The sequence below is a fragment of the Odontesthes bonariensis genome, chromosome 15, assembly GCF_027942865.1.
Source record: "Odontesthes bonariensis isolate fOdoBon6 chromosome 15, fOdoBon6.hap1, whole genome shotgun sequence".
Classification (NCBI taxonomy): domain Eukaryota; kingdom Metazoa; phylum Chordata; class Actinopteri; order Atheriniformes; family Atherinopsidae; genus Odontesthes; species Odontesthes bonariensis.
In genome coordinates, this window is record NC_134520.1 from 14,512,414 (window position 1) to 14,539,788 (window position 27,375).

General features: G+C 45.6%; 1 protein-coding gene across 1 annotated transcript; it reads right to left on the minus strand.

Annotated features, from left to right (window-relative positions):
• Positions 1 to 27,375, minus strand: midn (midnolin). Its single transcript, XM_075485106.1, has 8 exons — positions 27,078 to 27,375; positions 24,460 to 24,688; positions 22,879 to 22,966; positions 22,653 to 22,715; positions 12,135 to 12,740; positions 11,026 to 11,167; positions 10,407 to 10,730; positions 1 to 3,548 (listed from the first exon to the last, which is right to left on the minus strand). Exons 1-8 carry the CDS (start codon positions 27,151 to 27,153, stop codon positions 3,286 to 3,288), a joined length of 1,791 nt encoding a protein of 596 aa, XP_075341221.1. The 5' UTR covers positions 27,154 to 27,375; the 3' UTR covers positions 1 to 3,285.

Consider the following 27,375-nt stretch of genomic DNA (forward strand, 5'->3'; position numbering starts at 1 on the left):
TCGCTCTTTTTTTTTCCTTTTCCTCTTTTTTTTTTTTAAATGCACAAAGAAATACATAATTCACAGTTACCATTTTGGTTTCATAAATTAATACAGTCACACATGTGCTACACCGGTCTAGAGCTAGAACATTGTAAATTGTATTCTTGAATCCTGTTATTTTCAATAGTTGGCTACAAGAAAGAACAGGCAACTTAAACGATGTGATCAGAATTCCACCGACATACTGGTTGTTGTTTTGTTTTTTTTTTAATATCCCCTCTGTAATGCTTTTGTTTCGCTTCTTCTTCTTCTTCTTGAGTTTCACACAGAAGTGAGGCACACACAGAGTTATAGTTCATACATATACAAAGAAAAACAAAAAAAACCAAAAACAATTAAATTAAATTTGGGAGGGGGCAGGAGTTTAATTGTCCTTTAATGTTGTCGTATCCAAGGAAACTGGAAGTGCTTGTAGTCTGAAGTCCTCAGAGGACATTTCTTATTTATTACAGGACTGTTTCCTTCCATCTAAGTACTGACATGTAAACTTCCTTAGTTCTAAGTTTTGTAGCTCTTGCAGCTAGTTGGTGGGTAAATCCAAGTCAAGGGAGGGGGGTGAGGTTCAAAAAACAGACCAACAAGCATGGCAACACATTGAAGAATTGGGACAAAGACATTATTTGAGGAACACCTACTTTTGAACAGTATTCGATTCGCTCAAACAAGCTTTGCCCCTAAAGATCTACGAGTCTCATGGCTGTGAATACTACAGTCGTGTGTATCAAACCAACGGAAACAAGCTTAAAATCCGACACCGACACTGCAAGGGCAACATTTTTAAGGCACAGAAGCCTTTGACAATAATAGAGACTCCACCAGCTAAAAGCACTAAACGACAGATGCCCAGTGTCCTCAGTGACAAAGAAATGGCGCCTTGATGACAAAGTCCGACATCGACACGCACAGAAAAATGTAAAAACCAAAGAGAAAGAAATAACAATAATCCCAGTCCCATTGTCCCCAAGTGTCTCAATTTTTTTTTCTTTTAGTGAAAGGTAAGGCCACTTAAAAAAAAAAAAAAAAAAAGAAAAAAAAAAAAAAGATGAGGTTCACCCAAAAAGGTAATCTCTCACTGCAATCTCTGGGAGTGCAATTGCGGTCCGGTGGTCAGTCAGACAGACAGATTTGAAAAGAAAAACAAAAACAAAGAGACGGACCAGACGCTTCTCTCGTGTAGGTCTGACGTACAGTTCTGTAAATCCACTGGTCTGTTGGTTCCCTGCGAGGATGTGTCCACAAGAGCTTCTGTCGGCTTACAGGCTGGGAGGAGGAGGGTTAGTTGGGAAGTTTGTCGGCTTGTCTGGGTCCTTGTGAGCCACAAAACCAGCATTCCGGGAGTGGAGAGAGAGCGAGAGAGAGAGGGGGGCAGAGAGTCATTTTGCTCTTTGCTCGTCTTCATTGTCACACAACAGGAATGTTCAGTGCTGAGCAACAACACCAGTCCACACTTCACCTGTTTTGGTTTTTTGCGTGGTAATACTTTAGCAGGACACTGTTGCGTCAACATCGAAAGTAAGATACAAAAAAAAAAACGAACCAACAAAAGCAGCATCGTTTGATTTTTTTTTTCTTCACAAATTCATGCACGTTGTTAACCTTCATTCCCAAAGCACCAGTTTTTAGTTCAGTTTTTTTTTTTCTTCCATCGATCGAGAAAAGAAAAAAAGATGAGTGGAATTCCACACGTCGGCATGCAAAGTCACTCCCTATCCCCCCTCCCGCTTTATCTTTTTTAGTTTTAAGCTCCCGCGTGTAGCAGCAAAACTGAAAGGCCGAACCTGATATGATGTACTGGTGGAGGCACTAGATAATAACGCTGGAAAAAGGCCCCACTGCTCCTCCCTCTTTGCCGTACAATAAAAAAGAAAAAAAAATACCATCGTCTTGAGTACTTGTGATAAAGGTACCCATCAAAAGGGCCTCGATCTGGGACTAACATTTGGATGTTTTATTCTCCTCTGGTATCGACCTGTGCAGTCGCTGTAGCTGATCCTTGTGACTTTGAAAACTAAAGGGGTCATTTGGGTAAAGACAACGGGACAAAAAGCACGGGGTACTCCGAATCGCCCTCGTTAACGCCGTCTCACATTTATGTACACAAACTCCGAACCCCTTAAAACAAGTCCAGGGTGGGCTGGATGACGATCGTCTTCCAGTATCGTTTGGCGCGGCCGGACGAACTAATTTCACAAATGAGCTAACGGATGATTGAATGGATGCACATATTTGTTGGTAGTCACAGCTTGACTGAAGCCACAGAGGGCTGCCGTTTTTACAAAACAGCAGATAGGAAGAGAAACAAAAATAGATTTTTTTTCTTTTTCCATAAATATTCTAAAAAAAAAATAAAAAAAAATAATTAAAAAAATGTAATCCTCTAAAGCACTTTCTGTTAATATTAATTCATTTTGTTTATTCGTTAATCATTCCTATCAATACCCTACGTCGCTGAGGTTGATATCAATACTTCCATATTCTTTTCTTTTTTAAAATCCTTTTTCAGGCCCCACCCTCCTCCTCCTTGCACATTTTGACCAGCTGTTATGAATCAAGAACACGTGCAAATAAACAACTACTTTGAACTGTTCTGTGAAAACCTGAATGCTTTGTGAACAATGCTACATAACCTTTTTGCTTAGAAAATATAATAATATGTTTAAAAGTGGAGAAAGAAAACGTTTAACCACCCTGTAACAGGTAAAAACTCGACTCTGATCGGTGAGTTTTGAGATCAATAAAGAATGCCCCTTGGAATATTCCATAGTCCCTGGTGCTCTCGTCCTCTTAATAAGTCCAGTGTGGATCTCTTCATCTCTGCCCAGAGTGCACTTAAAAACAATAAAAACACCACCACCACCCACTAAATTCTGCTATATCAAGCGAAGGTACGATCCGTTACCACCCCGGCCGCACCACCTCCCAAAAAAACATCTTTTACACTTTGAAGTCCAGTTGTTGCCTGTCCAAATCCCAAGCGTCACACCAAAGTTATTTTGCTATTGTTGCTGCTTTTCACAATGTCAACTGTGAAGGACAGAATGGGATCAAAGTCTGCAGGGAGCCTTTTTTTTAGTTTCCCCCCCCCCATGTGACAGATAACAGCCACAAGGACACCTCTGATGTCCTCTTTGCACTTATGCTTCACCTCCTGCCAATCTACTCCCTCTGAATATATCTCTAAGTAAATCCCAAGCAATCTTTGCACATCTCTGAATCTTGAGGGGGGGGGGGGTCGCAGATGATTCAGGCCATGACGAACTCGGTCTTCAAGTCGGCCTTTACGTCGGGCTTCCACACCGAGTCGTCAAAGTCCAGGTCCAGGGAGCCCTCGCTGGACATGCTGCTGTTGCTGTTGCTGCGCCCGGCCTTGCGGTTGGGCAGCCACTGATAGGGAGCGCGTTGGTCCCGCCTGGCCTTCCTGCGCAGACGCTTCTGCTGCATCAACAGCTGCAGACGCTCCACCTTACAGCGAGTTGCACGGTTCTCGGTCTGACGCAAACGGTCACCTGGACAAAGGATTAGACAGCAGAAAAAAGGGTCAGTCAGATAACTCTCTTTTGATTTACCAACAGTTCAATTTTCAAGTATGAGAAGGAGGTGGACGTGTGTGTGTGTGTGTGTGTGTATGTGTACATATGGAAGGCCATAAATAAGGCCCCAAACTATTAATAATGAGGCTAGGCCACACTGGGGTCATTCTCTTGGCTCACAATACACTCACTGCATGCACACAATGCAACACCTGAATCTGGTTAACCTCCCCCACTGAGCTTCATTAGCCTCCTCAGTTCCATTTTATCCTGCCTGTGATATTTGCAAACGTAATAAAGCATGGCATGTCCCAGTGACTGGATGTGCTCCTAAGTGCATTTCTAGCTGTTGATGTGCCTATAGGAGAGTTCATTCTCAAGGGAGAGGACTTGCATTGCACTGTGAATGCTCTCCAACACTGGCCAAGTAAAGTCTAATTCCATTTATACGTATATTCGAGGGCTTGGAAGGAAGGGAGAGCAACCGCAATCTATTAGCTAGCTCCATTAGTATCTGTCTGGGAGTGAAATAATTAAATAATGGGCTAGAATGTCAATAAACCAAAGCACAGCGGCCATCTCTGCCTCGGCTGCACACCAGAACACACACAAAGACACTCCAATCCGCATTCAAGTACATCATGTATTCACACAAGAACACATACACAAAGTGTACACTTGTGCACGTATAAACACGCAGCCGCATGCGCAAGCACCTGCTCAAAGGTGCACGTGCGCACACACACACAGCGACAGCATCAACAGCCGCAGTAGCTTTTAACGTGGATCGATGGCAAATTAAAAAGACCTATTGATTAAACCTTAGCTCTAGTGCAGCCATCCATCTCAGGCCCAGGACAACGCTATTGGCTTTCAATAGAAAATGCAAGCGAATGGAAATTGTAAGCAGAGAGAAAGAGAAAGAGGGGGAGAGACGGGCAAAAAATGTTTTTTTTTTCCTTTCATTTCTTTTTCTTTATTATGGTTTTAGCTTCCAACTCCCAGCTCATTGAACACCCACCCCGCTCCGACCAATAACCCCCCCTCACACACACAGTGAAGCCTCCTTTCCACCCCTCCCTCTTCCAGCTCTTGCCCCATATCTCCCCAGAGACAGCTAGGTAAGCCTGTGCAAAGAAGGGGAAAGACGGTTCGAGGGGAGGGGGGTGGTGGTGTGGGTTAAGGAATTCCTCCCCCCCCAGGGGCAAGGGGGATGGAGAAAAGGATGGAGGGTAAAGGATCAGACGTAGGTGTCAGTTTGCAGAATCGATTGTGTGCCCCCCCCTCCCCCCGGTATCGGAATGAATTCAGGACTCAGTGTGTGCTTAATTTACCTCTTTCCCTCATTTACTTATATGGCACAGAGTACAACCTTTTCTGCAGCTATAAATATTCACCACTGTCTGGCGGGGCATACTAAGGTAAACTGCTGCAGCTTTTGATGCTGCTCTCTGAAAACTAAAAGGATGTGAATCGTGGCACAGGGTTAACAGAAAAGATCACATCTTCACATAACAGTCAGACTGGGGTTTTTCCACATCCTGCCAATATGTTCTGCCCCAACACAAATGTACATGTGCATCCATCCAGATGCCATGTGCACTTTGTGTGAGGGCAATGTGTCATCTCCAGAGAACGGAGGGGGGGGGGGGGTGTCTCCAACATTAGAGCCATTGTTCCCCTGCCTCAGCTCCATGTGACATCCATATAAGCTGTCGTAATGCTTTGTTCCCCCTCCCGTCCTCCCTTTATTCCCCTATCCCCTACTCTGACAGGTCAAAAGAAAAAAACGCCCCTTTGCTGTGTCAAAATATGGCTGTACACAATAAAAAGGCAGCAAGCCAACGCATGCCTACAAACGAAATCTGTTTGTCTAGTACTTTTTTCCTTTGAAGTGTTTCTCTTTATTTCACCAGGGCAGTCCCACAGTCGTGATCATTGTTTCCAGGGTGCTACATCTACTCTCAACTCAGAAATCTCCAAGAACAAACACACACACACAGCAAAGGGCAGTTTGGTGGGGCTGCAGGAGGTCTCGGCCTTTGGCTTGGCAAGAGCTCTGGGAATGTGCTTGGAGCTACACCAAACGCGTGTGTGTGTGTGTGTGTGTATGTGTATGTGTGTAGCCATTTATCAGCGTCACTACCGGAGCCCTGGGCGGCTGGGCCGGACACAGCTGGCCACAGGGATCTCCAGACTATGTTTATGACAGTAGGGCTATTATTAGGGCTGGCTAAGAAGGACAGACTATACACACAGCACTTGCACACATAGACACAATAGCTGGCCCAGAGCCTGACTGGAGAGACTGGGGTTTGACATTAGCACAATAACCTTAGAGGACTCAGAGAAAGGTGACTAAGAGACCTATGGAATGAAAGAGAGAACAAGATAGAGGGAAACCATACTAACAGATCCTTGTGTGAAACAGCAAAGACGAATGAGAATGCAACAACTGTTCTTTTCTTAGAAACTCACAGGGGGAAACAGAAGACAGGTCAAGGACACAGAGAGGAAGGAAATGCCAGTCTCTTCTTCCTCCTCCATCTTTTTAACCACTCCCCTTCCTGCCACTCACTCAAGAAGACTTTGAACCAGGCCTTGTAAATATACTGGACATTGCAGAGAAAGCCAGAGGAAAAACAGACAGAGAGAGAAGGGGTTGATCTATGAATAATCAATGCGTCAGTCAGTTTTCCTCGCCTTTGAGCCCAGCCCAGCAACACAGCAAGGACTAAGATAGGGAGCACATGGGAGGGGGGTGGTTAGGTGGGAGGAGTGGGTGGGTGGAGGAGGCAAGCCAGAGGATGGAGGGAGAGAAAAAGGGAGGAGGGCTGCAGTGCGCAGGACGCAGGAGGAGATTAAAGGAGCTTCTCCTTCTATTGATTGTATAAAGATTGGCTTTCATTTGCAGTTGTCTTATTGTTGTTGTTTGTTTGTTTGTCTTGATAAGTCTTGTGATCTTGGAGAGAGAACATAGTGTTAGCTCAGCATCCAAGAAACCTGGGGACCAGGCGAGGGAGGGGTGGACAGAGGCAGAAAGAAAGAGAGAAGGGAGGAAAAAGAATCACATTGCAGCAAAGTCAGCCTTGGTTTCCTTTAGTCAGTGGGTCTACATGATGAGATTAATTCGATTATAGCTATAGTTGGGTTATGCTCCTTATTTGAGCAAGGGTAATTATCCTTGGATATGTGGTGGTGAATGAATCGAATCATTGGCACAAAGCATGTCACACCACGGTACGATAGGTGGTGCTGTACCCATTTCAACTATTGCTAATAGAGCCACTTCCGGTTGACCTCTTCACCACCAACAGCAACAGCAACAAACTCAGGCATTCGAGAAAGATGGCAAGCGAAGAGCAAGATGAAGCTACGTCCCTCTACATTTCGTTTGTGATGAGCTGCTTATTGCACAAACGCGCTGCACAACGGCGCATTCTCCATCGCGTTGTTTGTTTCTTTCCGACGGCGACAACAACAACAGTAATATCGTCTCCTTCGACTTCCGGGTCACGACCCCGGGAAAAAATCTTGAGCATTAATCCGATTCTTTCAGTGCCATGTAACCCCACTGAGTGTTACTGACTGGAAAGTTGAAGTCTCTGTTTCCTTTAAAGGTCCAAAACGAATCTGTGAAACTACTGCAAGTTCATTTGTTTTTATGCTATAATTGTTTGGAAAATTGTTAAATCATATAATTACCTACTTATTTCTTACACTGGCTTAGCGGATGCAGAAATTAATGACTCAAATACATCAAATCAAACTATTTTTCGGACCAATCAGAGAAAACCATACCCGCACTACCCAGTTCCACGCACTAGAAACCAAGAATGAAACCGACGAATCAGACAAACAACCAATCAAATCAGAGCTAATATGAGCATCCTGACAGCCAGTGAAAGGGCACTGATGACCCTGCAGGGACACAAGCTCTTCAGTGACTTTTAGACTTCATTTGCATTCTCTCTCTCCTCCTCTTGCTCCTCCTTGTCAACAATAAAAGGGCACCTGATGTGCTTGGCTGGCTTTCCTAGATACCTCTGTGGCTGCTCAGCGTCGCTGTGGAATTTGTAGAGTTAGTGGTGCACGTGTATCCCAGCAAATATCAATGTGTGACAAGAGAAGAGTTAAGTCTACTAGTGGACTGCGTGCCAATGCCAAGGCCAAAGGAGGTTTAAATTCAGGACTCCGAGGGGTTGAGGGCAAAGGATCTTTCTCTGCGTCTCCCTCACTCTCAGTCACCCTCCCACCTCCTGTGGCGTGTCCAGTCTTAGCCTGCACAAATCCAACATGACCTGACAAATCAAAAGGAGTCAGGAGGTGGTGAAAGGGTTGTGGAAGGGCCACAAGAGAGAGGGGGCTCTGGAGAAGCTTTCAGAGCTATTTTGCCCCCATTTTGCTCCTCTCTATATGCCTGTGTTCAACTAAAGCAGCTGTAGTGAGAGCGGGGCTAAAAGGCAGCCATATAATCCCCTCCTCGGCCCCACAATGGTTCAGCATGGTGTCCTGTATACAGCCCCCTGTCCCCGGCTTCCACACAATGTTAGCCTGGGCAGGGGGCTTTGGAGCTGGAGGGGGATGGTGTGAAGCTTCAACCAACTCAGTGAAGGAATTTAACAGTGTGTCCCCATTTCTCCCAAAGCAGTAGTAAGTAGCACAGGCTTCTCACTGCGCATTTGTGGCTAAGTGTGTGAGCATGTGAGCTTTTTCTTTACGCTCGTCTTCTCCATCCCGCACATGAACTTGCTGTGGAAAGGGTGAAGTCTCTCAGGAGACAGTCAAGCTATGACATTTTCAAGAGGCCTTCTCAACTAGAGTTGAGACTGTGCGCACACACACACACACACACACACACACACACACACACAGGCAGATGAGAAGCGCAGCTTTTTTTTTTTTTTCTGTAGCCAAATTATGGCAGGTTTCTATGAAGCAGTTAAGCTGCAGTGTTAAGTCCAGTAAGCCCTCCATCAGGTGTCGGCTGATAAGACTGCCCGACAGCGCTTAGTCATCAGCTTCCTTAGACGCCGTGTGGGACAGGATACAAATAGGCACATGGAAAATGTCCACATCAGTACGTTCATTGTTTCACCGAGCATTACTGTGCTCAGTTTGAAAGGTTAACCATTCACATAGCTTTTTTAGAAGTGCACATTGTGATTAGGAAGTTGGATAAAGGCAGTTAAAGGGGAAACAGTCATTAAACAAGCTTTTCTTTCACTCTTTGCCCTCAGTTAAGCAGTTAACAGTTGGTGGGCTGATGGACAGGATATAAACACCCATATGATGAATGGAGGCTTAGTGTTGTAGTTTTAACAGCCCCCTTCTTCCGCGTCCTCATCCTCCTCTCACTGCCCTCTTCTCCACAAAGCAAATTCCTTTCAGAGCTGCATTTTGGAATAAATCTATTTAAAGGCCAAATGAACACAGACAATGTATTGATGCACATCACAGACATGGAAAGAGAAAGGGGTGATTAGGAGGAAGACAGAAATGGCTTTTACAGACAAGGCTGGTTTTGGACAGCAAATGGGGGGATGGGGGGGGGGGGGTGTTGTTGAGAGCAGATGAAGAGAGACAGCAAGAGCAGGAGTGAAGAGGAAGGGCGGGGTGAGTGTGTAGGTGGGGTCAGTGAAGGAATGGTCTTCCCCAAGTTAGAAAAATAGGCTTGTGTTGTTCCAACTGTTCACTGAACATTTGTGAAGGCACTCCGAGTGATGTAGTTGAATACTGGACATTCCCAGTGAGTCAGTGCTCAGTTGCTGCAACTGAAAGGCTCCATAGTGTTTGCAACGGGAAGTGTGTGCTCACTCTTTTTCAAACAAAAGAAAACATTGAGCACTGTATTCCAGGACCCTGCCAAAAAGACTGTCCCACAACTGGTAGTAAACCTTTTCACCAAAGACCAAGACCAATAGTTTGCTTTCCTCAGTAGAAAGTAAGGAGCCAGCCAGGACAATGCAGTTGTTCTCTGCACAGCCAGTTTTAACCATACAGCACTGAGTCAATGTTATCGGCTCTGGACATCTGTCTGACACAAAACATCCCGTGTTGCTGCAAGGAAAGAAGGATTTAAAACATCCAAGCCCAGTCCCAAAATGGTTTGATCTGACTGCCGACACCTACTTTGGCCGGGTATGTCGAGGTGTGTCCAGCCCTTACATGCCCCAGCTGCAGCTCCTCTTTCGGATGCAGGTTAAATCACCCAAAGCCTAATCTAATCTAAACATAGCCCAGCCAAGGCTTGAAGGGGTAAACCGATCTCCCTGACGCACAAAAACAAAGCCAACTCTGTTGACTGACAAGTGAAGCTTGACTGAACAGGCCTGGAGAAACTTGTATTGCATTACTGAGAAGATCCCCCTCCTCCATTCTTTTCCTCTTCTGATCTGCTTCAAAACCCAAGAGACACATGAGCATGACTGTTTTTGTCCTTTAATCTGACTTTACTGTTCCTGCTTTGTCAGTATTTTTTAAGATGAAAATAAGCACTGAAGACAGTGATGTAAAATAATCCCATCAGAACTGAGCTACCCATGATGCTCCACGAGAACAAAAAGACAAATATGACAATGAATTTCTCAGTGGATTGCAAAGCAGAGCTCAGCTCAGTAAAATGATGGCTTCTACTGTCATTTAACACACAAATGCACAGACACACAGACACACTCAATCCTCCAAAGCTGTGGCAACTGCCGAAACATCTGCTTCATAAAGGCATAAGAGCTTCAAGGGATGCACAATGATTTTATGTTCATGGGGGTTGTTTCTGTTTGTGTTCATGACATGCTTGCTTGAGAAATGGATGAGTGGAATAGATTCACTCACCAGGGGGTTTGCACATGCGGATCTGACTCTGGCACTGCACCAGGGGATGCAGAGTCGGAGGAGGGCTGCTAGGGCTGCCTGCAGGCACAGAGGTAGCTTTGGCAGAGAGGCCTGTCATGCCAGCAACTGGGGGCGAAGGAGGTGGTGAAGGGGATGGGGAGGCAGGTGAGCCACATTGGGTCTGGTAGCGGAGCTGGGTAAGGGAGGGGGGCATGCCCTGGTAGTGGCGTGTGGCGCTCAGGAGGTCGTTGAGGATCTGCAGGATTGTACCGATATCCCGTCGTGGACGCCCATTGCTGTCCTGGCAGTTAGGGTGCAAAGTGCCTGAGACGGGGAGCGAAAAAGATCAAAAAAAGTTTTACAAAAGAAATATAGTTGGTGTTGATTATATAAAAATAAAAAATAAAAAAAAAGAGAGAGGATCAAAAGCATTTAGGGCTACACACAAGGATGCTACGACAAACACTGAGACCAGACAGAGAAGTCTGTGTTTAATGTTCTCGGTCATTTGTGCAGCACCCGGATTTGAATTAAACTGGCTGTCAGCAGGATCTCGCTGTGTTTTTGGTTATTACTCAGAGAAGCAATAAATCTCAACGGAAGCTCAGTTTCCTCTCACCTGAAAAAGTCCCTGAGAAGACTCCGGGAGCGTGGTTGACGAAGCTCTCAATGATGGCACCAGGTTTACGGGAACGTGGCGAGGGACTGGTGCCACTGCTGGGGCTGCTGGGGCTGCTGGGGCTGTTGGTGCTGCAGTTAGCCTGGAGGCACAATTTGGGGCGCAAAGTGAGCAAAAACCCCCTTATGAGGACAACACATTCACATTTACATGAGAGGAAAAATGTTCATATTGCAAGTGAGCTGAGGCAATGCAATTGCCACACAATGCACCAACAGACTCAGAGTATCAAGTTACATCAAACTGTGAACAGACAAATTTAGGCCCTCCCATGACTTTACCTTAGCTTAAATAAGATTTCTCAACTGCCATCTGATAGTGAAATCGAAACCCAGGCAAAGATCTCTGTGTTTGTGTGCGTTTATTTGTGTGCATGTCATGCATGTGGTGGTCACTTCTTTTTTCTCACTACTTAGTGGCCTCTCTGTTTTTCCTATTATAAATGCCGTCTCCCGCAAAGCTCACTGACATTTGTTTTTTTTTTACTTTTCCACATCCTGGAGCTCAGGAAGGGAGATAAAGTTTAAACAACAGCACATTGGATGAGGGATGCAACAAAGCGGGTTGCTAATTCTAAAGTTATCTAGAGTTGAATATATGATCATAAAGTTTTACGATCCGGAAAATGACTGGGAGAAGAAAAGAAAAAAAAAAAAAAACTTTCTGTCTTTCATTCTGACATTTTTTTCTCTCTTGCCCTTCTTCTTTTCTTTTCTTATCTTATCTTAAACCCCCCACCAGCCTGTACATCACATATCGAAGTGTCTCTTTGTATGCATTTAGGAGAAAATCTGCACACTAGTGATAACTAAATTCACAGGGGTTGGGAAAAACACATATGAATGTGCAAACCTTCCACAGAACTAACTAAACCACAGTAAGCTGATCAATATAAAGCAGAAAGATGTTGCTGTGAGCACACAGGTTAAACAGTCATAAAACATCCTTCCCATCATTATTTGCTTTTTTATTCATTGCCCCATATTATGAGAAAATAACATGATAATATTTTAGATATTAGGAATGTTTGACCCCTCAGAAACTCTTACCTCAGGGCAGACAACCGGGGCTACAGGGCTGACCTGGCCAATCTCATGGCTGGGTTGGCCCGAGGAGGGCTGGTGGTGGTGGTGATGATGATGATGATGATGATGATGATGATGAGCTGGGGAACGGAAATGAGCCCCAGGGATATGGGAAGGGCGAGGGGAGTTGGGTGGAGGGGTAGGGGGGCTACAGTGGGCAGAGGAGGGCGACTGGTGGTACAAGGGAGGGAGGGGCTGGTGGTGTGTGGAGGGCATGGGGAAGGAAGGGGAGCCTGGGGAAGAGGGGGAGGAAGGGACGTGGTGAGGCTGGGACAAGTGGGGGTTGGGGTGATTGTGTGGATGGTGGGGGTGATGGGAGAGCGGGTGAGTGTGGGGAGCACGGGGCAGCCCAGTGGGCAGCCCGGTGGGCAGCGCAGGGGGCAGCCCGGTGGGCGGCCCTGTGGGCTGTCCCGCAGCGGCCTCTGTGCTGCCCCGGCTGATGAGGTGCCTGTGCTGGAGCTGGGGACCACCGGAGTTCTGCGCCGCCAACTGGAGCTGGACGAACATCATGTGATCACCTACACGCAGCGCCAGGGTGAGGGGAGAGCGGCCAGAGAGGAAGTCACTGACCTGCAAACACAAAAAGAGAAAAACATTTGAGTACTCCAGTGAATGTGCAACAAGTCATGAGTACAGCACTGACTGATGGCAAAATCTAACTTGATTGGCGCTCTATATATAGTTTTCATTGTGCGTTGGTTTATGCAACTCCCTGCCACAAAATTATGGATTAAAACTTAAAAGGTCAAAGGCTACCCATGCATACTGACTTCCTTTTTGGCAAATGAACAGTTGGTGCTATGGATAGGAGTTGAAACGGACAACATTCCTTTGAATTCCCCCTCTCAGAAAAACACAGACACACCACATTAGACCATCATGCAATCATTCACTATTCTGTAACAGTGGCCTATTTACTCCTGGATAAGAGTCCTATTGGAAAACACACACACAAAAATAGAGCCCACTATTGCTTGCTTTTAACTGCACCACGGCCCGCTCTTAGTCAGCAGTGTCATTCAGCTCAGAGACAAAAGCCACCCTTCTGCCTGGCCCAGAGCCTGAAAAATCAGTCCCACGTTCAGGAAATACACCCCGCCTGCATTTCAAACACACAACAGTCAATTGTCTGTGTATCTGCAGCGGATCTGGAAGGGCTGCCCATTTTTGGAGCTTTGGCAATGGCTAACAAGGGCCAAGTGTGGAGGCTTTTGCTGACCCACCCGTGGCCCGGATGGACACACACACAAACACACACAGGACAGCAGAGCTGTCACGACTTGGCTGGAGGATTCACACTAAATAACAAACGTTCTTTTGTTCTCCTCCTGCGTGCCCAGAGGTCCGCTGCTGTGCGTTGCCACTGCTGAAGTCTGTATATGTGTGCGTGTTTTTCCTAAGTGAGAGTCCTTTCGGGGTCAGAAAGCTTCTTTGGGTCTTGAAGACTCAGCAGTAATGACGTCTCAAGCTCTCCCCAAATAGAAGCAAACAGCAGTGGCAAATACAAAGTGACATCTCTATCCAAAAAGATTTCAACAGCCCCTACTGCCTGTGTGCTTTTAGTCCCAAGAGAGGGAGGGAGGGGGAAACAGGAAGAGAAAAGGATCACCTTAAATTTACATGAGGGCAGCGTAGAGCACAAAAGACGGCAGGGTAAGAAGAGAGTGAGGAATAATGACAAAGCAAAAAAAAAAAAAAAAGTCATAAAGATCTAGATACAAAGACAGCAGAAGGGAGCAGAGGCCCCACTCCCTCCAGGCTGTGCAGCTTTTGGAGTGTGCTTCTAAGATGATGGCCTATAGTTCACCCTGAAAATCGCCAGTCTCAGCCTGCCATCACTTCTCCTCCTTTTCTTCTGCTTATTTATTTATCTATCGATCACTGCCTCTCTGTTGCCAGGGTGACCTTTGCACATTGGTATTGACATGGTGTGGAAAAGAGGACGGAAGGAGAAGAGAGGCAGGTGAAAGGAGAGGGTGGGGGGGGCTGGGATGATCTGCGGTTCAAAATGTAAATAATCAAACACTAAAATCAGCATACTGGAGGCAGCAGGATAAACAGAAACTCAGCTTTGTCAGAATGTAAACTCAGCCGCTAACGGCTTGGTGACACAGTCCACACCCGCCACGATAAGGCAATAAACTCAGCAGGCACAAGGCGGGGTGTGAAGTGAGGAGGAGAGAATAAGGCATGGCGCTATGTGAGATGCTTTGAGTAAATTCCAAATACAAAAGGTTTCTTGATAGAGATAAGGTGTGTGTGTGTGTGTGTGTCTGTGCGAGTGTGACACCTAGGGGGAGGCAGAATCCAAAAGTGGGTGGGTGGGGTGGGGGTGATGACTGTGTCACTGACTGACAGCTGTCGAGACAATGAGTCGACGGTTTGCTCACCCACAACACACAAGCGGATATGCATACAAAGGCAGAGACCCCGAGGGAGACCATCAACCCAGTGTTTAGATAAGTGCGTTTGGGAAGGGGTGGGAGGGGGGCTATGGAGTGAGTGTCTGTCTATGCTCTTAGACCTCCAATCATATCCCACATATCAGGACTAAGACTCAAGTCTAAGTCCTGCTGAGACAGACTCCATTACACATGAGGAATCGGTCTGTCTCAAGTCAGATTTTGGGATCACATTTCACATCCCCTGTATGAATTAGATTTTATCTGTGGAGAAACAAAAGCTTCTGCAAAGTAGAAATATGTGCTTAATCATCTGAATCAAGCTTAATGAGTCAGTTTCAGTAAAACAGCAAGAGAGCGGGACTGCTATTGGCTTTGTGAACTACTACATCTGGCCTATGTGTGACTGGACAGGGGGTACAATGTTTTGTTAAATCCCAAAAAGAGCACAGCAGTCACTTCCCCAAAAAGAAGATGCCATTTAATGCCAAATCTTTTTTTCTCTTCTCTGTATGTGTGCAAGCACATGCAAGAGAAAGTGAGCGAAAAGGGATGACAGTGAGTGACAGCAGGAGAAACAAAGAGGAGGCTTGATTACCCTTATAATGACTAGTGTGGATTATTCAAAACCACCAAGATGAAATCCATGTACTCCTACTGAGCTCCCAACACCACATGGCAGGCTTCAAATTAGCCTGAGAGAGAAGCGAGCTTTCATGCTCACACCTTTTTCTTTTTCTTCTTCTCTTCCCTCCATTCGATTTTTGTCACTCCAGGTCTCAGACTCTGAGTCGTTGACTCATGAAGTCAATTTAGAAGTTGCTCACATAAGTCTCACATACATACGAGCTAAAAATTTGTGTAACTACCATGTGACTCATATGGGGTCTCCCGTAGATACACACACCGCCCACCACAGTGTTGACTTTAGGCATGAAATTAAAAGGCCACAAACCCACATAAACATAGATATCTCCTGAGCAGAGAAAATGACAGGAGACATTTCAACAAGTAACCGATCGTTCACTCTCATATCTTTGTGGTCTTCTTTTACGTCCCCCAGACCATAAACAAAAAGGGCCAAATTAAAGCTTTCAGGTGTGGAGTTGTCCTAAAAACATGCCATTTCCCAGACAAGCTTGAACACCCAGAAGACAAAAAAAAAAACATTAAGGAGGGCGAACAGCTTGTGTAGCTGGGAGCTGTGGAGTGGAACACCTGAAATAGTGCCCGTTTCCTGAGGGAAGGGAGGAGGCGGAGGATGATACAGAACGGCCTGCCTGCCAGAGGCTAGACTGGCTAGTGATCGTGTAACAATGTGCCTCTTCCAGACGGATAGAGCCTATGTGAGAAACAAGGGGAGGAAATGCGTTGGAGTGTGTGTGTGTGTGGGGGGTGGGGGGCGCTCTGTGTGCTGGAGAGCTGGGTAGCGAATGATTCCCAGAGGTCTCAGCTAGCAGCTCAGCTCCAGTCCAAACATGCCTGTCTGCTCTCGGGAGCACAGCCAAGACACCCAGTGTAGCCGACTACCACTGACGTCAGGACAAACACCAGATAGGGCTTTCTGGAACATCACATGCAAACAAAAGACCGCTTCTAACTCTCCAACCCTCCTTCCCATCTTTTTCCACCTTGCTCTCAGTAGCCCTCTCAGTGTTTGGCGGGTATTGGATTGTTATGAGAGCCACACGAAAAAGAGAGTGGAGGGCCCCACTTTTGTTGTGTTAAAGGGAGACAGAGAGAACCCAGCCCGTCATTGTTCTCTTTCTAATGCAGCAGCAGCGGTATGCAAAGAGATGGGGAGTTCACGCCTGAAGTACCAGGTGTGTGCTTCTTCATAACAGCATACAAAGCTGATTAAACTTACGAGGGACTGCACGGACACGTTTATTCTAAATGAAACAGTGGCCTGGTCCTGAGAAAGAGCTCAGTAGACAACACAACCACTTCTTTAAAAATGACCCCCCAGAGCCAGCACCATCAGCCACTTTTTTTAGTTGGTGGTGTGAAGGAGGTGGTATTTTGTTTAGCTAGAGGCTTTGGTTGCTATGCAATAATGGGGGAGAATATGATAAGGGGCAGCTGGGGGGGAGGAGTGGTGGAGAAGAAGGGGGAGGATGGCATGAGAGACAGAGTGAACAAGGATGGTGAAGGGGGATGGGGGATGCGGGCAATGGGGGTAGGGTGTCAGAGTAGTGGTGGTGTTGGTGGGTGATGAAATATTCAGCGAGAGTGTGCCTTTGGCTCCTTCCTCCTCCTCTTTTTTTTTTTTTTCCTCCCTTCGACATCTCTGGCTGACAGTTTTATTTATTGGGGTCCCTGTGGTTCAAGGAACTCATTTGCAGTCGTTCTTCCTATGCACACTAAGCGAAGTATGGGAGAGATAAGGAGTAAGGGAAGAAGAGAGAGAGACTGAGAGACTGTGGGGAGTTTTGAGAGGGAAAGAGGGAAGGGGGGGGGGGGTAGAGCGAGCTGGCAGCACTGAGCTGACATTCATGAACAACTGAGCAGCTTTGTGCTGGAGAAAAGAGGATAGAGGATTGGAAGGCGGGACAGGGGGGTGGAGAGAGGGAAGCCATGATAGAAGGGAGTCGTCTCTTCCAGCCATATTCTGGGTTCAGTGCAGCTGCTCACCTTTCGAACGGCTAGGTGAAAGGTATGCTTCAAAAAGCTGCTTATTAACCTGCCTATTGACCTAGATGTTTGATCGCACCAGGACACTATTGATAGTTTCTGTGCAGACACACACAAGCTAAAGATGCAATAACAGGCTCTCAAAAGAGAGAAGGAGAAAAAAATAAAGATCAATGACTTGCAACATGCCCCAAATCCTTAAAGCAGCCAGAGGGGCTCCTCACGGGTCCTTTAAGAAAGACGGGGGTCTGTGATACAGCCTGATAAGAAACAGAGGGGGTTGAAAGCAGCAAGACAGGACCAGCTGGCCATCACAGAATTTGATCAGCTGAGTGAAAAGACAGATCAGAGTGGCGAAGATCAGGATGAGCGGGTTCCTGCCCCTCCTCTCGCTCCAACCGTGCCAACAACTGACCAGAAGCATGGTGGACATTCATAGTGCCGCATCTCAACCCATTTTGTCAAATTTAAGCAAGCAACAGCAGAGAAATCCTCACTCTTACTCGTTTCCCCTGCTGCTACATAACTCTCACTTCACTGAATGTCTTTTACACCAGCTGATTAGTACAATTTAATCAGGATCCTGTGTTGGTGGAGAAAAGCTTCAGAACAATTTCTGCACCCAGCAAGATATGCTGCATCATATGCTGCAAACAAATAAAGAACAAGTATCTCATCTATTTGAGACAAAGCATAAAGGTATAGGTGACGGAGAATGGATAGAGGTGGAAGAAATAAAACAGTCAGAGAGACAGTAAAGAAATGGCTGTGGTGCTTAAAGAAAGAATGCTGCGTTTCTTCTCTACGTTTCCCTAACAACTTGGGCCTTTTGACCCCTGCCACTGTTTTTTTTTTTTCCCCAACAGCATCATATTCATAACCAACTTCATCAGACATGGTGGTGGCTATCAGACATGATACTCCTGGCCTCCACCCTCCCACTTGGTAGCCCCACTAGTCACGATGCCTGCTACTTGAATCACAAAGCACCGTGTCGCCAGGGAATGGAAAACAATGACGGTCACGACTCAGATATGAAGAAATAAGACTCCCCTGGCCGCACGGCGAGGGAACACACAAAGATATAGACATTAAAAATGGATGTTGGCTCACGCACACGCCCACATAAACCCATGCGGCCAGATGCATATACACAATAGGACAATGAAATCCGCTGCAAAAGCCATCTCTCTCTTGATTGCCCCACAACACACCTTGATTCCCTAAGCCCATTCCAGCATCCCTCTACAACTGTGTGTTTAAGCATCACAAAGGGGATTACACAGGTGCAAAAATACGGCATGATCAGCTTATTAATGCAATTTTCAAGGCTTGGATTTACATGAACGGGGAGTGAATAGGCCTTTCGATCAGCATTGTCTTTTCTTCCGCACACAATTTGATTTAGACATTCAGTAACAAATTAATTTCTGTAGCTTTCATTGAGGTAACAAAAAAGGCAAATTACCATTCTAAAGAGCAAAGACTCCATCTCTTAAGCTGCATGCATATAAAATGTCTTTATTTCTAACAGAAGGGTAGAGCGAGCTTCGTGCCGTTTTAAAAAAGAAGGGGCGGGGATGGGGAGGAGGGGGGGGGGGGGTCCTCTCACATTGACCATCAGACTAACTCTGTCAGTTTTCAATTCCTTGCACTCCCAAAATCCTCGATACAATTACTCTCCAATGATTTCCAGTGGTGCCAATCCTACTGATTAACTAACATATAGATAAGGTGGTGCACAGACTGCAGGACTGGAGAGAGAAACATATTGATCATCTGCACTGAGCCGTTTCACAAACATGCGTGCTAAAAAATTAAATAAATAAATAAATCTTCTAAATCTGTTCATATTTCTTCATCTGCGAGTTTCCAAAGCAAATGTTGTCTTCCTACAAGCTATCATCTGCCTACGGAGTTTAACAAACACAAACACGACTGGACGTGTTACTGAATGGCTTGTGCAAAGCTTTTCTTTATTCTCCCCTCAACCTCTCAGGCCAACTCGTCCCCAGATGGATGCAGAGCACATGAAATAAGCTAAGGGCGACTCTGAGGTGACTCCCGACAGATTGTTAGATCCTGTTAGTTTGCATCCCTCTACTTCTAGACACAATGACAAAACTGAGTCGCATCTGGGTCTGTTGTTACTCCAGTAAGAGGAACTCTGGATAAAGGGGAGGGGAACGTGTAAGGACAGGGGGTGAGAGTGAGAAAAGTGGAGCAGATATGTAACGGCGTATTCCACTGGGATGTATGGAATGGCAACACACAGCCTCCTCCCAACGCAATCTGTGATACAGTTCAAGGCTAAATCTGTCAATCTGCAGCCTGCTGAGCTTCACTCCAGCTGGGCAAGCGCATTGATTTTGAAACCAGGATGCACCTCTCGCTGCACACAGCTAGGTATGACTGAAGCAGATGGATGCATTGGAAGATAACAGGGGATTGTGGGGGTGAATCAAACCTAAAGCGTGACCCTCAACCACTGTTGTGCGTTTGAGGGTTTGTCAACTGGGTTTGGTTTTGGTGCTCACGCTTTAAGACAGGAACAAAGAGATGGCTGTATGGGGGAAGGGCAGAGGGAGGGGGGGATGGTATGGGTGATGCCTGCCTCCCTGCCTGGTTGGCTTTTATTCTAGCATCAACGTGCATCATTGAGCAAATAGTCCCTATGTGCTGAGAGGAACATACAATCCTTCTCAAGATCAATCGGTGAAGGGCTGATGTCAGTGCCTACATGTGCACAGAAATACTAGATTTACTTCATGCCTTCCTTTTCCTTTCACTATTTGTCATACCAAAATACTTTTATTTTACTACTAGGTACTGACATTTTCTTATTCTCTCCCCAAGATCAGAAATCCTCTTAAGTGCATCCTTTCAATTCTGGCGCGTGTGTACAAATTTAAGCTGCAGACACAACCTCTATTTAGTAGACAGAATGAGAAGAAAGTGGTGCAGGCAACTGTATTTTGATGGGCTGTCAGGAGGCAGTGGCTTAATACAGCTTGGATGTCATGCAAAAACTCAAGTGAGATGCCAGATGAGGAATTAAGGCAGCAAAAGAAGCCAGCCATTGTGGTCCGGCAGAGGCAGCTACAGCCGAACTTGCAAACCACAGCACATTTAAATTACAGTGTCCTGGGAGAGCTGTTAAGCAGAAACAAGAGGGGGTGAAGGAGGAAAAGAGGAACACTGGGAAAAAGGGGGGAGAAAAAAAAATCCCATTTTAGTAATTGCAGGACTCAATTTCCATAAAACATTTTCCTTCTAAGTTATGACACAAGACAGCCTTGGAAGATGACGTGGTCTGTCTGCTTCGTTGGCCAGCCTGCAGTCAGCTGGGGAGTGCGTGCTGCACTACACAATCCCCATAAAGGAGAACACATGAGATGATTTACTCAGCTAAGTATTCCACAAACATCCGCTTCCAGGAAAAACACCGGGTCTTGAAATGAGACCTCACATTACCAAAGATATCTGGAGGAGTGAGTGCTTATTAAGATTGAGGGGTCTATGCCCACTTCATCTATAGATACCGCTACCAAGAACCACCCCAAAATTTCCCTGAGGCTATTTTTGGGGTTTGGGGCATATCAGTTACTGCGTCAGACACTTTTAAAAGCTAAGTGCATTGATTGATTTTTGATAGCCCCAGAGTTTGAGGGGAGAGAGGAAATGAGGGAAAGCTTTTGTGTTCTTATTTCCTAATCTTACTCAGATCCGTAATCTCGCCACAATCTATATCATTCCATTTTGCTTCATGAATTATAAAGTGGAATCAATTTGTCTGGATATAAACATACTAAAGCAGCCTCATGCCTTTATTTGAACCTTTTCTCCTGACGTCATTTGTACTGTGCCCCTTTATTCTCTCTCTGCACCAACCCGGATGATGATCGACATAGTTACAATTCATGAGTAAGTTACAAAAAGTAACGTATGTGGTAACATGTGATAAGCGGTTCTTGAAAGAAAAAAAAAAAGCATGCGAGCATATGACTCATAACAAATCTCTCTAAAGATGAACAGGGGGAAGAGACACACAGAAAGAAAGAAAGAAAGGCAGAGTGAGAAATCCGCTCTTCTGGGTCGGCAGTTGAATTATCATCTGCCTCTGTTGAAAATGACAGTCACTCTTGGCTGCCCAGCAAAGGCGTACCACATGACGGGCAAGGCTCGCTTCCAGCCCACAAACACTGTGACATGCACACACATACAGCCACAGACGCGCATGTCCGCACACCTACACACACGCAGTCATCTGTTGTCAGTGCTACGAGGCGCATGCTGAGTTCGCACACACGACGGGGACAGGATTTCCACCAGAAAATTAACAGCAGGGAGAGGAGCCATACGGAGCCACACTTTGGTAGCTCAGAACAGCCCACATCCTCCGATAAAGTTTCAACTAAATGCGCAGCGGCGCTCACCGGACAAACCCATCACAACGCAACCTCTGCATGCCTGACACACTTAAGTTCTTGCATCGACGCTCGGCTTCACCATCTTGTACTGTTTTGACATCAGTCACAGCGCAACGCTGACGCAGTTACGCGCATCTCAGTGTTGACCAATGTTACAAAAGGAAGTTGATCTGAGTCAGTCAGTCAGCTGCAGAGTAGCTCATACGTCACACTGTTGTCTGTGTGCATTATGCCTTATCGCCTCTCTTGTTACCGGTTTCTCTCTGTGGCCAGCAGACCCAGAAGAGCGGAGCCTTTTTTTCACTTCACTGTCACTATCGATCATTTTGGTGAGTCATGCCGCACTGACTCAAATGCATACTGTACATTAAGCAAGCCTGCAGAGCTGTTTCGCTGTAAGCACCGGGTGTAGGCCTCACTGGGGCGTTGATTGCATGCAAGGCTTCCAGGAACCCTATGCTAATACTGAGTGAGAGGGCTGTCATCTGATGATCCAGCAGTCTGTTTATGACTGCGTGAGACTACAGTACACTCGATCTCCATGAGGCCACAGCACACTTCCTGGAAACTTGCATGTGTGAAATGCAGAGGGAGTGGAGGAGATTGAAAATAAAGGTATAAACAGAAAGGTGGAAGTAAGAGCTGGCCCCCTCTGCGGCTAAAATAAACCTTTCACCCTAGTTCCCCTACACAGCGATACATGCACTCAAACATACGGATACCACAGATGTTACTAGGATACAGGAGGGTGTTGCTGCTTATCATATCCTAACAGCTCACACTGGTTGTATAGCTTGGCTTGTTTAAGAGGCTGGGATTAGACAAGCAAAGAGGCTTGTGCTTGTGCAGCCTGCCCATCTCATCTTAAGTCTCGTTCGTATCTGGTCATTGCTGTTACTTAAAAAGAGTCACAACCTTCCGTACCCACTGTGCACAAAAGGTCTGAAGCACAGGTTACATTTGAAGAAATGAACCTTTCTCCATCTATATTGTTTCCAGACAAACAAAATTCTTACCTGAGTTTCTGTTAGACTCTCCAAGGCTTGCATTACGGACTGTTCTGGTCTTGATGCTTGCGACTGCACAACAACAAAAGCATTTTTTTTTTTTTAAATTACCCTCACTGTTGAGGCAGGAACCATGTAAAGTAATATATTTGCAGCAGGTTTAACTTTATACAGTTTATCTAAACTGTATTTGAGAACTGTAATTGGAGAAAAACAACAGTGCGGTGAGCCTTACCATTAATCCTGCTTCAACTGTTGGTACAAGTGTTAACTTGCTCCCATCAGAGATGCCAAGATCCTGGAGTTTGCCTGAACTTAGTCGCCTGCAGGGTTAAACAGAGGGAGATAATTAGACTGTGCTGACAACATTCTCTCCTCAGAGACACAAACACCATTCAGCGAGGAGGGGAGGCAGGCAAGACTTCTAAACTAGTTTGGAAAAGAGCCGTGGGTGAAAAGCTTTATGAAAGAGGAGTATTGATTGGACTGTCATATTTCAATTTCAAGTACAGTGTAGCTTGACAAGTGCTCACATTGGATATTTGGCATCACAGCCACTTGCCTAAGTGGAGGTAAGCATTATACTCTGGCTGTACAAATGAGGAGCAGAAACTCTAAACAGCTTTGAAGACAAACAGAATGACAAGTCGCGGCTGTGGATATTTTTCATTGGGTTTCACCAAACATTACATCAGCTGTATTTGCAGTTCCGGGGACAATGTAACCATGTGATACGTAATACATTTCCTGGGCTTTTTGGCGTTTAGGCTTTGGCACAGAACAGGAGAAACCTAGCTGTCCCACTTGCAGATTGCAATACACTATAAACTCTCACATTCTTGTCTGTTTTTTTTTTTTTTTTTTATTTCCTTTAGGTTAGCCAAAGGTGTTTAGCATCGACTGCTTTACAGGCATGACCTAAATCTCACCTCATGCAGTTGAACAAAAGCCCTCAGCCCTGGCCTGAAGTAGGTTTACAGTTTGAGGCGCAGGAGGGGATTAAAAAGGGGTATTCAAGGTTTTAAGGGATGATGTGATTTATAGGGCGATTACAATGGGTGGGAGGGGAAGGGGACCAAAAAACAATGCTGACTGTTTGCATGTAATAAAGCCCCCCCATTTCTTTTGTGCATAATACCACCTACACTATTGTTAGCTCATTTAACCTGCGCCTGATTCATTTAAAACCTTCAGGTTTTGGTTAGATTTAAATAATAAAACTGTTAACCATTCCCTCGCCCATGCAACTTTGGCTTAGCGTGCTGATTTACAGTCAGGCTTTTCTGAATGATCATGAATCTTGCCGGCCGATAGCTCACATGCAGTAAAACCATTAAGGACACACTTGCATTTTACTCTCAGCTATACAGCAACACCTCAGAGGTGAATAACGTGTAGGCTCCACCTGTGCAGAAGAATAAATACGCTGTGTGCTCCAGAGTCTGCATGAGTCTCCTGATCAGCGCATAATGTGGCTGATTCACACAGCAGAGCCATTCAATCAGGCTTCTGTGTTTTTGAAGAAGGGTCTGAGTCGAGGCAAGCATGAGGACCGACCAGTGTGTCCCCTGTGTGTGGAGTTTTCTTGAATATAACGAAAGCCAACCAGGCATAACTCCAAGTCTGTGCACATTTTTTTTCTTTCATAGTGCAAATGGTGTAACAGCTTGAATATAACAGGCTACAGAGTCTTAAACATCGGTTGGTTCTTAAAGACAAACGCCTACGTTAAAGCTTCCGTGTTTCCTCATCCTATAAAACACTTTTTTTTTTTGTAAACAGACGTCGGTAAAAACATATTTTCAAGTTTACTCACGTTTCTTTGTGTAGCAGAGCGAGCCTCTCTTTTGGTACTTTGAGTCTTTGTGCCAGCCTCCTCTTCAATCCCTCCACGGTCTCCTCCAGGGGCAGGGAGAGCTCGAAGCGTGTGCCGGTGGTGGAGTGGATGTACAGATTCATGGAGGGCTCAGCCGGGATGGCCTCGCAGGACGAAGCCCCGCGACTGGTGCAGCTCCGGGCGCTTGGATGCTGGTCCATCCGATAACCTGTGGTCAGAGAGGAGGGGGAGACAAGACGAGTAGAATCGGGAATGAAGACGGCGAGGTGGATGGTGAAGCGGATCCGTAGCTTCGACTACTGTCCCTTGTTCTGCCCGCAAATCAAAGGCAGCATTCAGAAAGCTGTCTCTCTCTCTGCTATCTTCGCACTCCGAGAGTCAGAATTCACCAAAGTCCGTCTTCGCTCCGGTCGATATCATGAGCGCATCCCCCAACCCCAAGAAGGAAAGGAAAACCAACTATAGGCTACAAAAGCTCACTCTTCCCTTTGTTTGGTCTTTTTTTTTTTTTTTTTGTCTTGTTGTTGCTTCTTTGTTATGCTATCCAGCGTTGAAACAAGCCTTCTGAAATGCTACATAGTAGAGCAAAATGCCTGACAGAAACGCAAGTGTGCTGTCAGCAAAAAAAATGCCATGGCCTCTCTTTTTTAACAAAAAATAAAACGCAAAAAAAAAAAAAAAAAGAATATATGATAAAAATATGAATTCCTCTTGAATGTTTCACTAGCTTTTTGAGGACAGGGCACACGGTCCGGAGCTGCACAGCCTTGTTCGGCTAGTAGTGAGAGGCTCTCCGCTGCGCTCTCATACCTACAGCAGCCCCACTGAAATATAGACAACGAGCGTTATTACAGAGTATCCCACTTCCACCATCGACGAAATACGCCCACAGCCCCAAGGAAACGGTCCGACCAATCACGGGAGAGCTCTTCTAGGACGCTGCCGGTGTCAACCAATGGGCATACGACATCCACACCCACGTGGAGAGCAGAAGAGTTTAGGCCATTCATAATAAATTATAGCACAAAATAATTGCCCGTAACACGGCAGCCGCTCTAAAAACTCTTGACCGCGTACCATCACAGAACACAAGAGGAATCGCTAAAGAAAAGTCGCATTAAAAAAAAAAAATCAACAACAGCAAAAACGAACTGCTTACTTCACCTAATAATACCTTGCCAATAATTACTCTTAAGCGCTGACTCGACTGAAAACCAACAGCGCGGCTATTTCTTTAATTTAATCCATAACTAACGTATTCCCTCTCACAGGTGTCCGACTGCACAACCCTCTAAAGATGCTCTATATTTAAAGGGCCCCCGCGTGTGGGAACTGTGTAACAGGCTCAAAAATAGCGTTTGTCCTTAAAATAACACATATGCACGCCAGCTAGCCTGTCACGTGCAGATATACCGAAGCATCACAATGTGAGGACTCAATTTAGATTGAAACAAAACAGCTCAGTCAACGAATGGCTTGATAAGAGAGTGGACAGCAACAGCTACTGGAAAGTATCAATAATTGTTTAGATTTCACTGGGGCTTTTTTTTTTTTTTCTTTTTTTCCCATAAAATAACGAGATGATAACTATCGGCAGTAGTAGGGATGGAGCTATTTTAAAACCTCTGCACTGAAGTGCGGATCACGTTACCCTGTAAAATTTAAATCCAAGTTAACCGATGCGGTGTGATGACATTAATAGTGCTGACGCCGTACCCTTCCCACTGATCTCAGCAGCGAGCAGAAACCATTAAAGTGATCGTGAGCACTATGCAAAACTGCAGGTTGGACACGGTAGACTATCCCCTCCAGGAAGAAGGATACCAGATCACTTGCAGTGGGCTATATCCAGTTTATACCCCACGTGTTCGAATGAACGATGGAGAGAAGCCGGCTCGCGAAAGCCGATGAAACAGGACTTGATGCATTCACACGCTCGAAGAGTCGCATCAAGCACAAGGTAGTATTTTCCAGTCTGAGGTGAAAAATTAAGAAATTTCAAGAATATTTACACAGAGAAACGGACTGAGAACACGTCGCAAGGGGGGGCATCTATTTGCCTTCAGAGAGCAGAGTGGGTTGATTTCTATGCACAACCCCAGCGGCTCTGTCAAAACAAGATACTTGGTCGCCACCCAGTGGCCAAGGAATAAGCTATCACACTCAAAACTTTCAAGTGACTCAGTTTTATTGAAATATTTTGAATTTCATGCCGATAACATGCCTTTATCTGGCGAATGTCAAACGGCTTGTACTGTTTCGGTCTCTGTTATGTAATAAAGTAACATCACTGTTAACGCATGGGTTAGATAGTAACTATACTTCTAATGGATGAACAACGACTTACTTTCAAATTCTAATATTAATGTACGGAAAACAGTGACATTCTGCTGTCTTCGATAAGGACAAGTTCCGTTAATAATACCGCAACAATTTACATTGCATGACAGAAAAAAAAAAAAACGTTGACACGATGACCTATGATGGTCTCGTCTCCGGTCAATGTCTTACCCCTACAACATAATGAACCAGATGTCAAACTTTGAGTCTTTGCTAACACGGCTCAGCTTCACACAAACATGCTAGTTCCAACTTACCAATTATTGTGGCGAAAACTGTAAAGCTTCGCGGAAAAGTGTGTCGTCTTTCACTATGTTCCCCCAGCTTTGGCATGTAAAGTAAAACCAGAGAGTGACGAAAAAAAAACAAAAAAAAACCTCTTGGATAAATCCAAACAATTGAATATCCGCAGCAGTTTTCTTGGCGAACTCTTGAACGGGCTCGTGCTTATCCTGCGCGCGACTTTACGCGCTGTAGCCGGGGAGTCCTGACCAATAGCTGCAGCTATGTCCCAAAGAGTCCTCGTGTTCTCGGTACACCGGCGTCTTTCTCGGT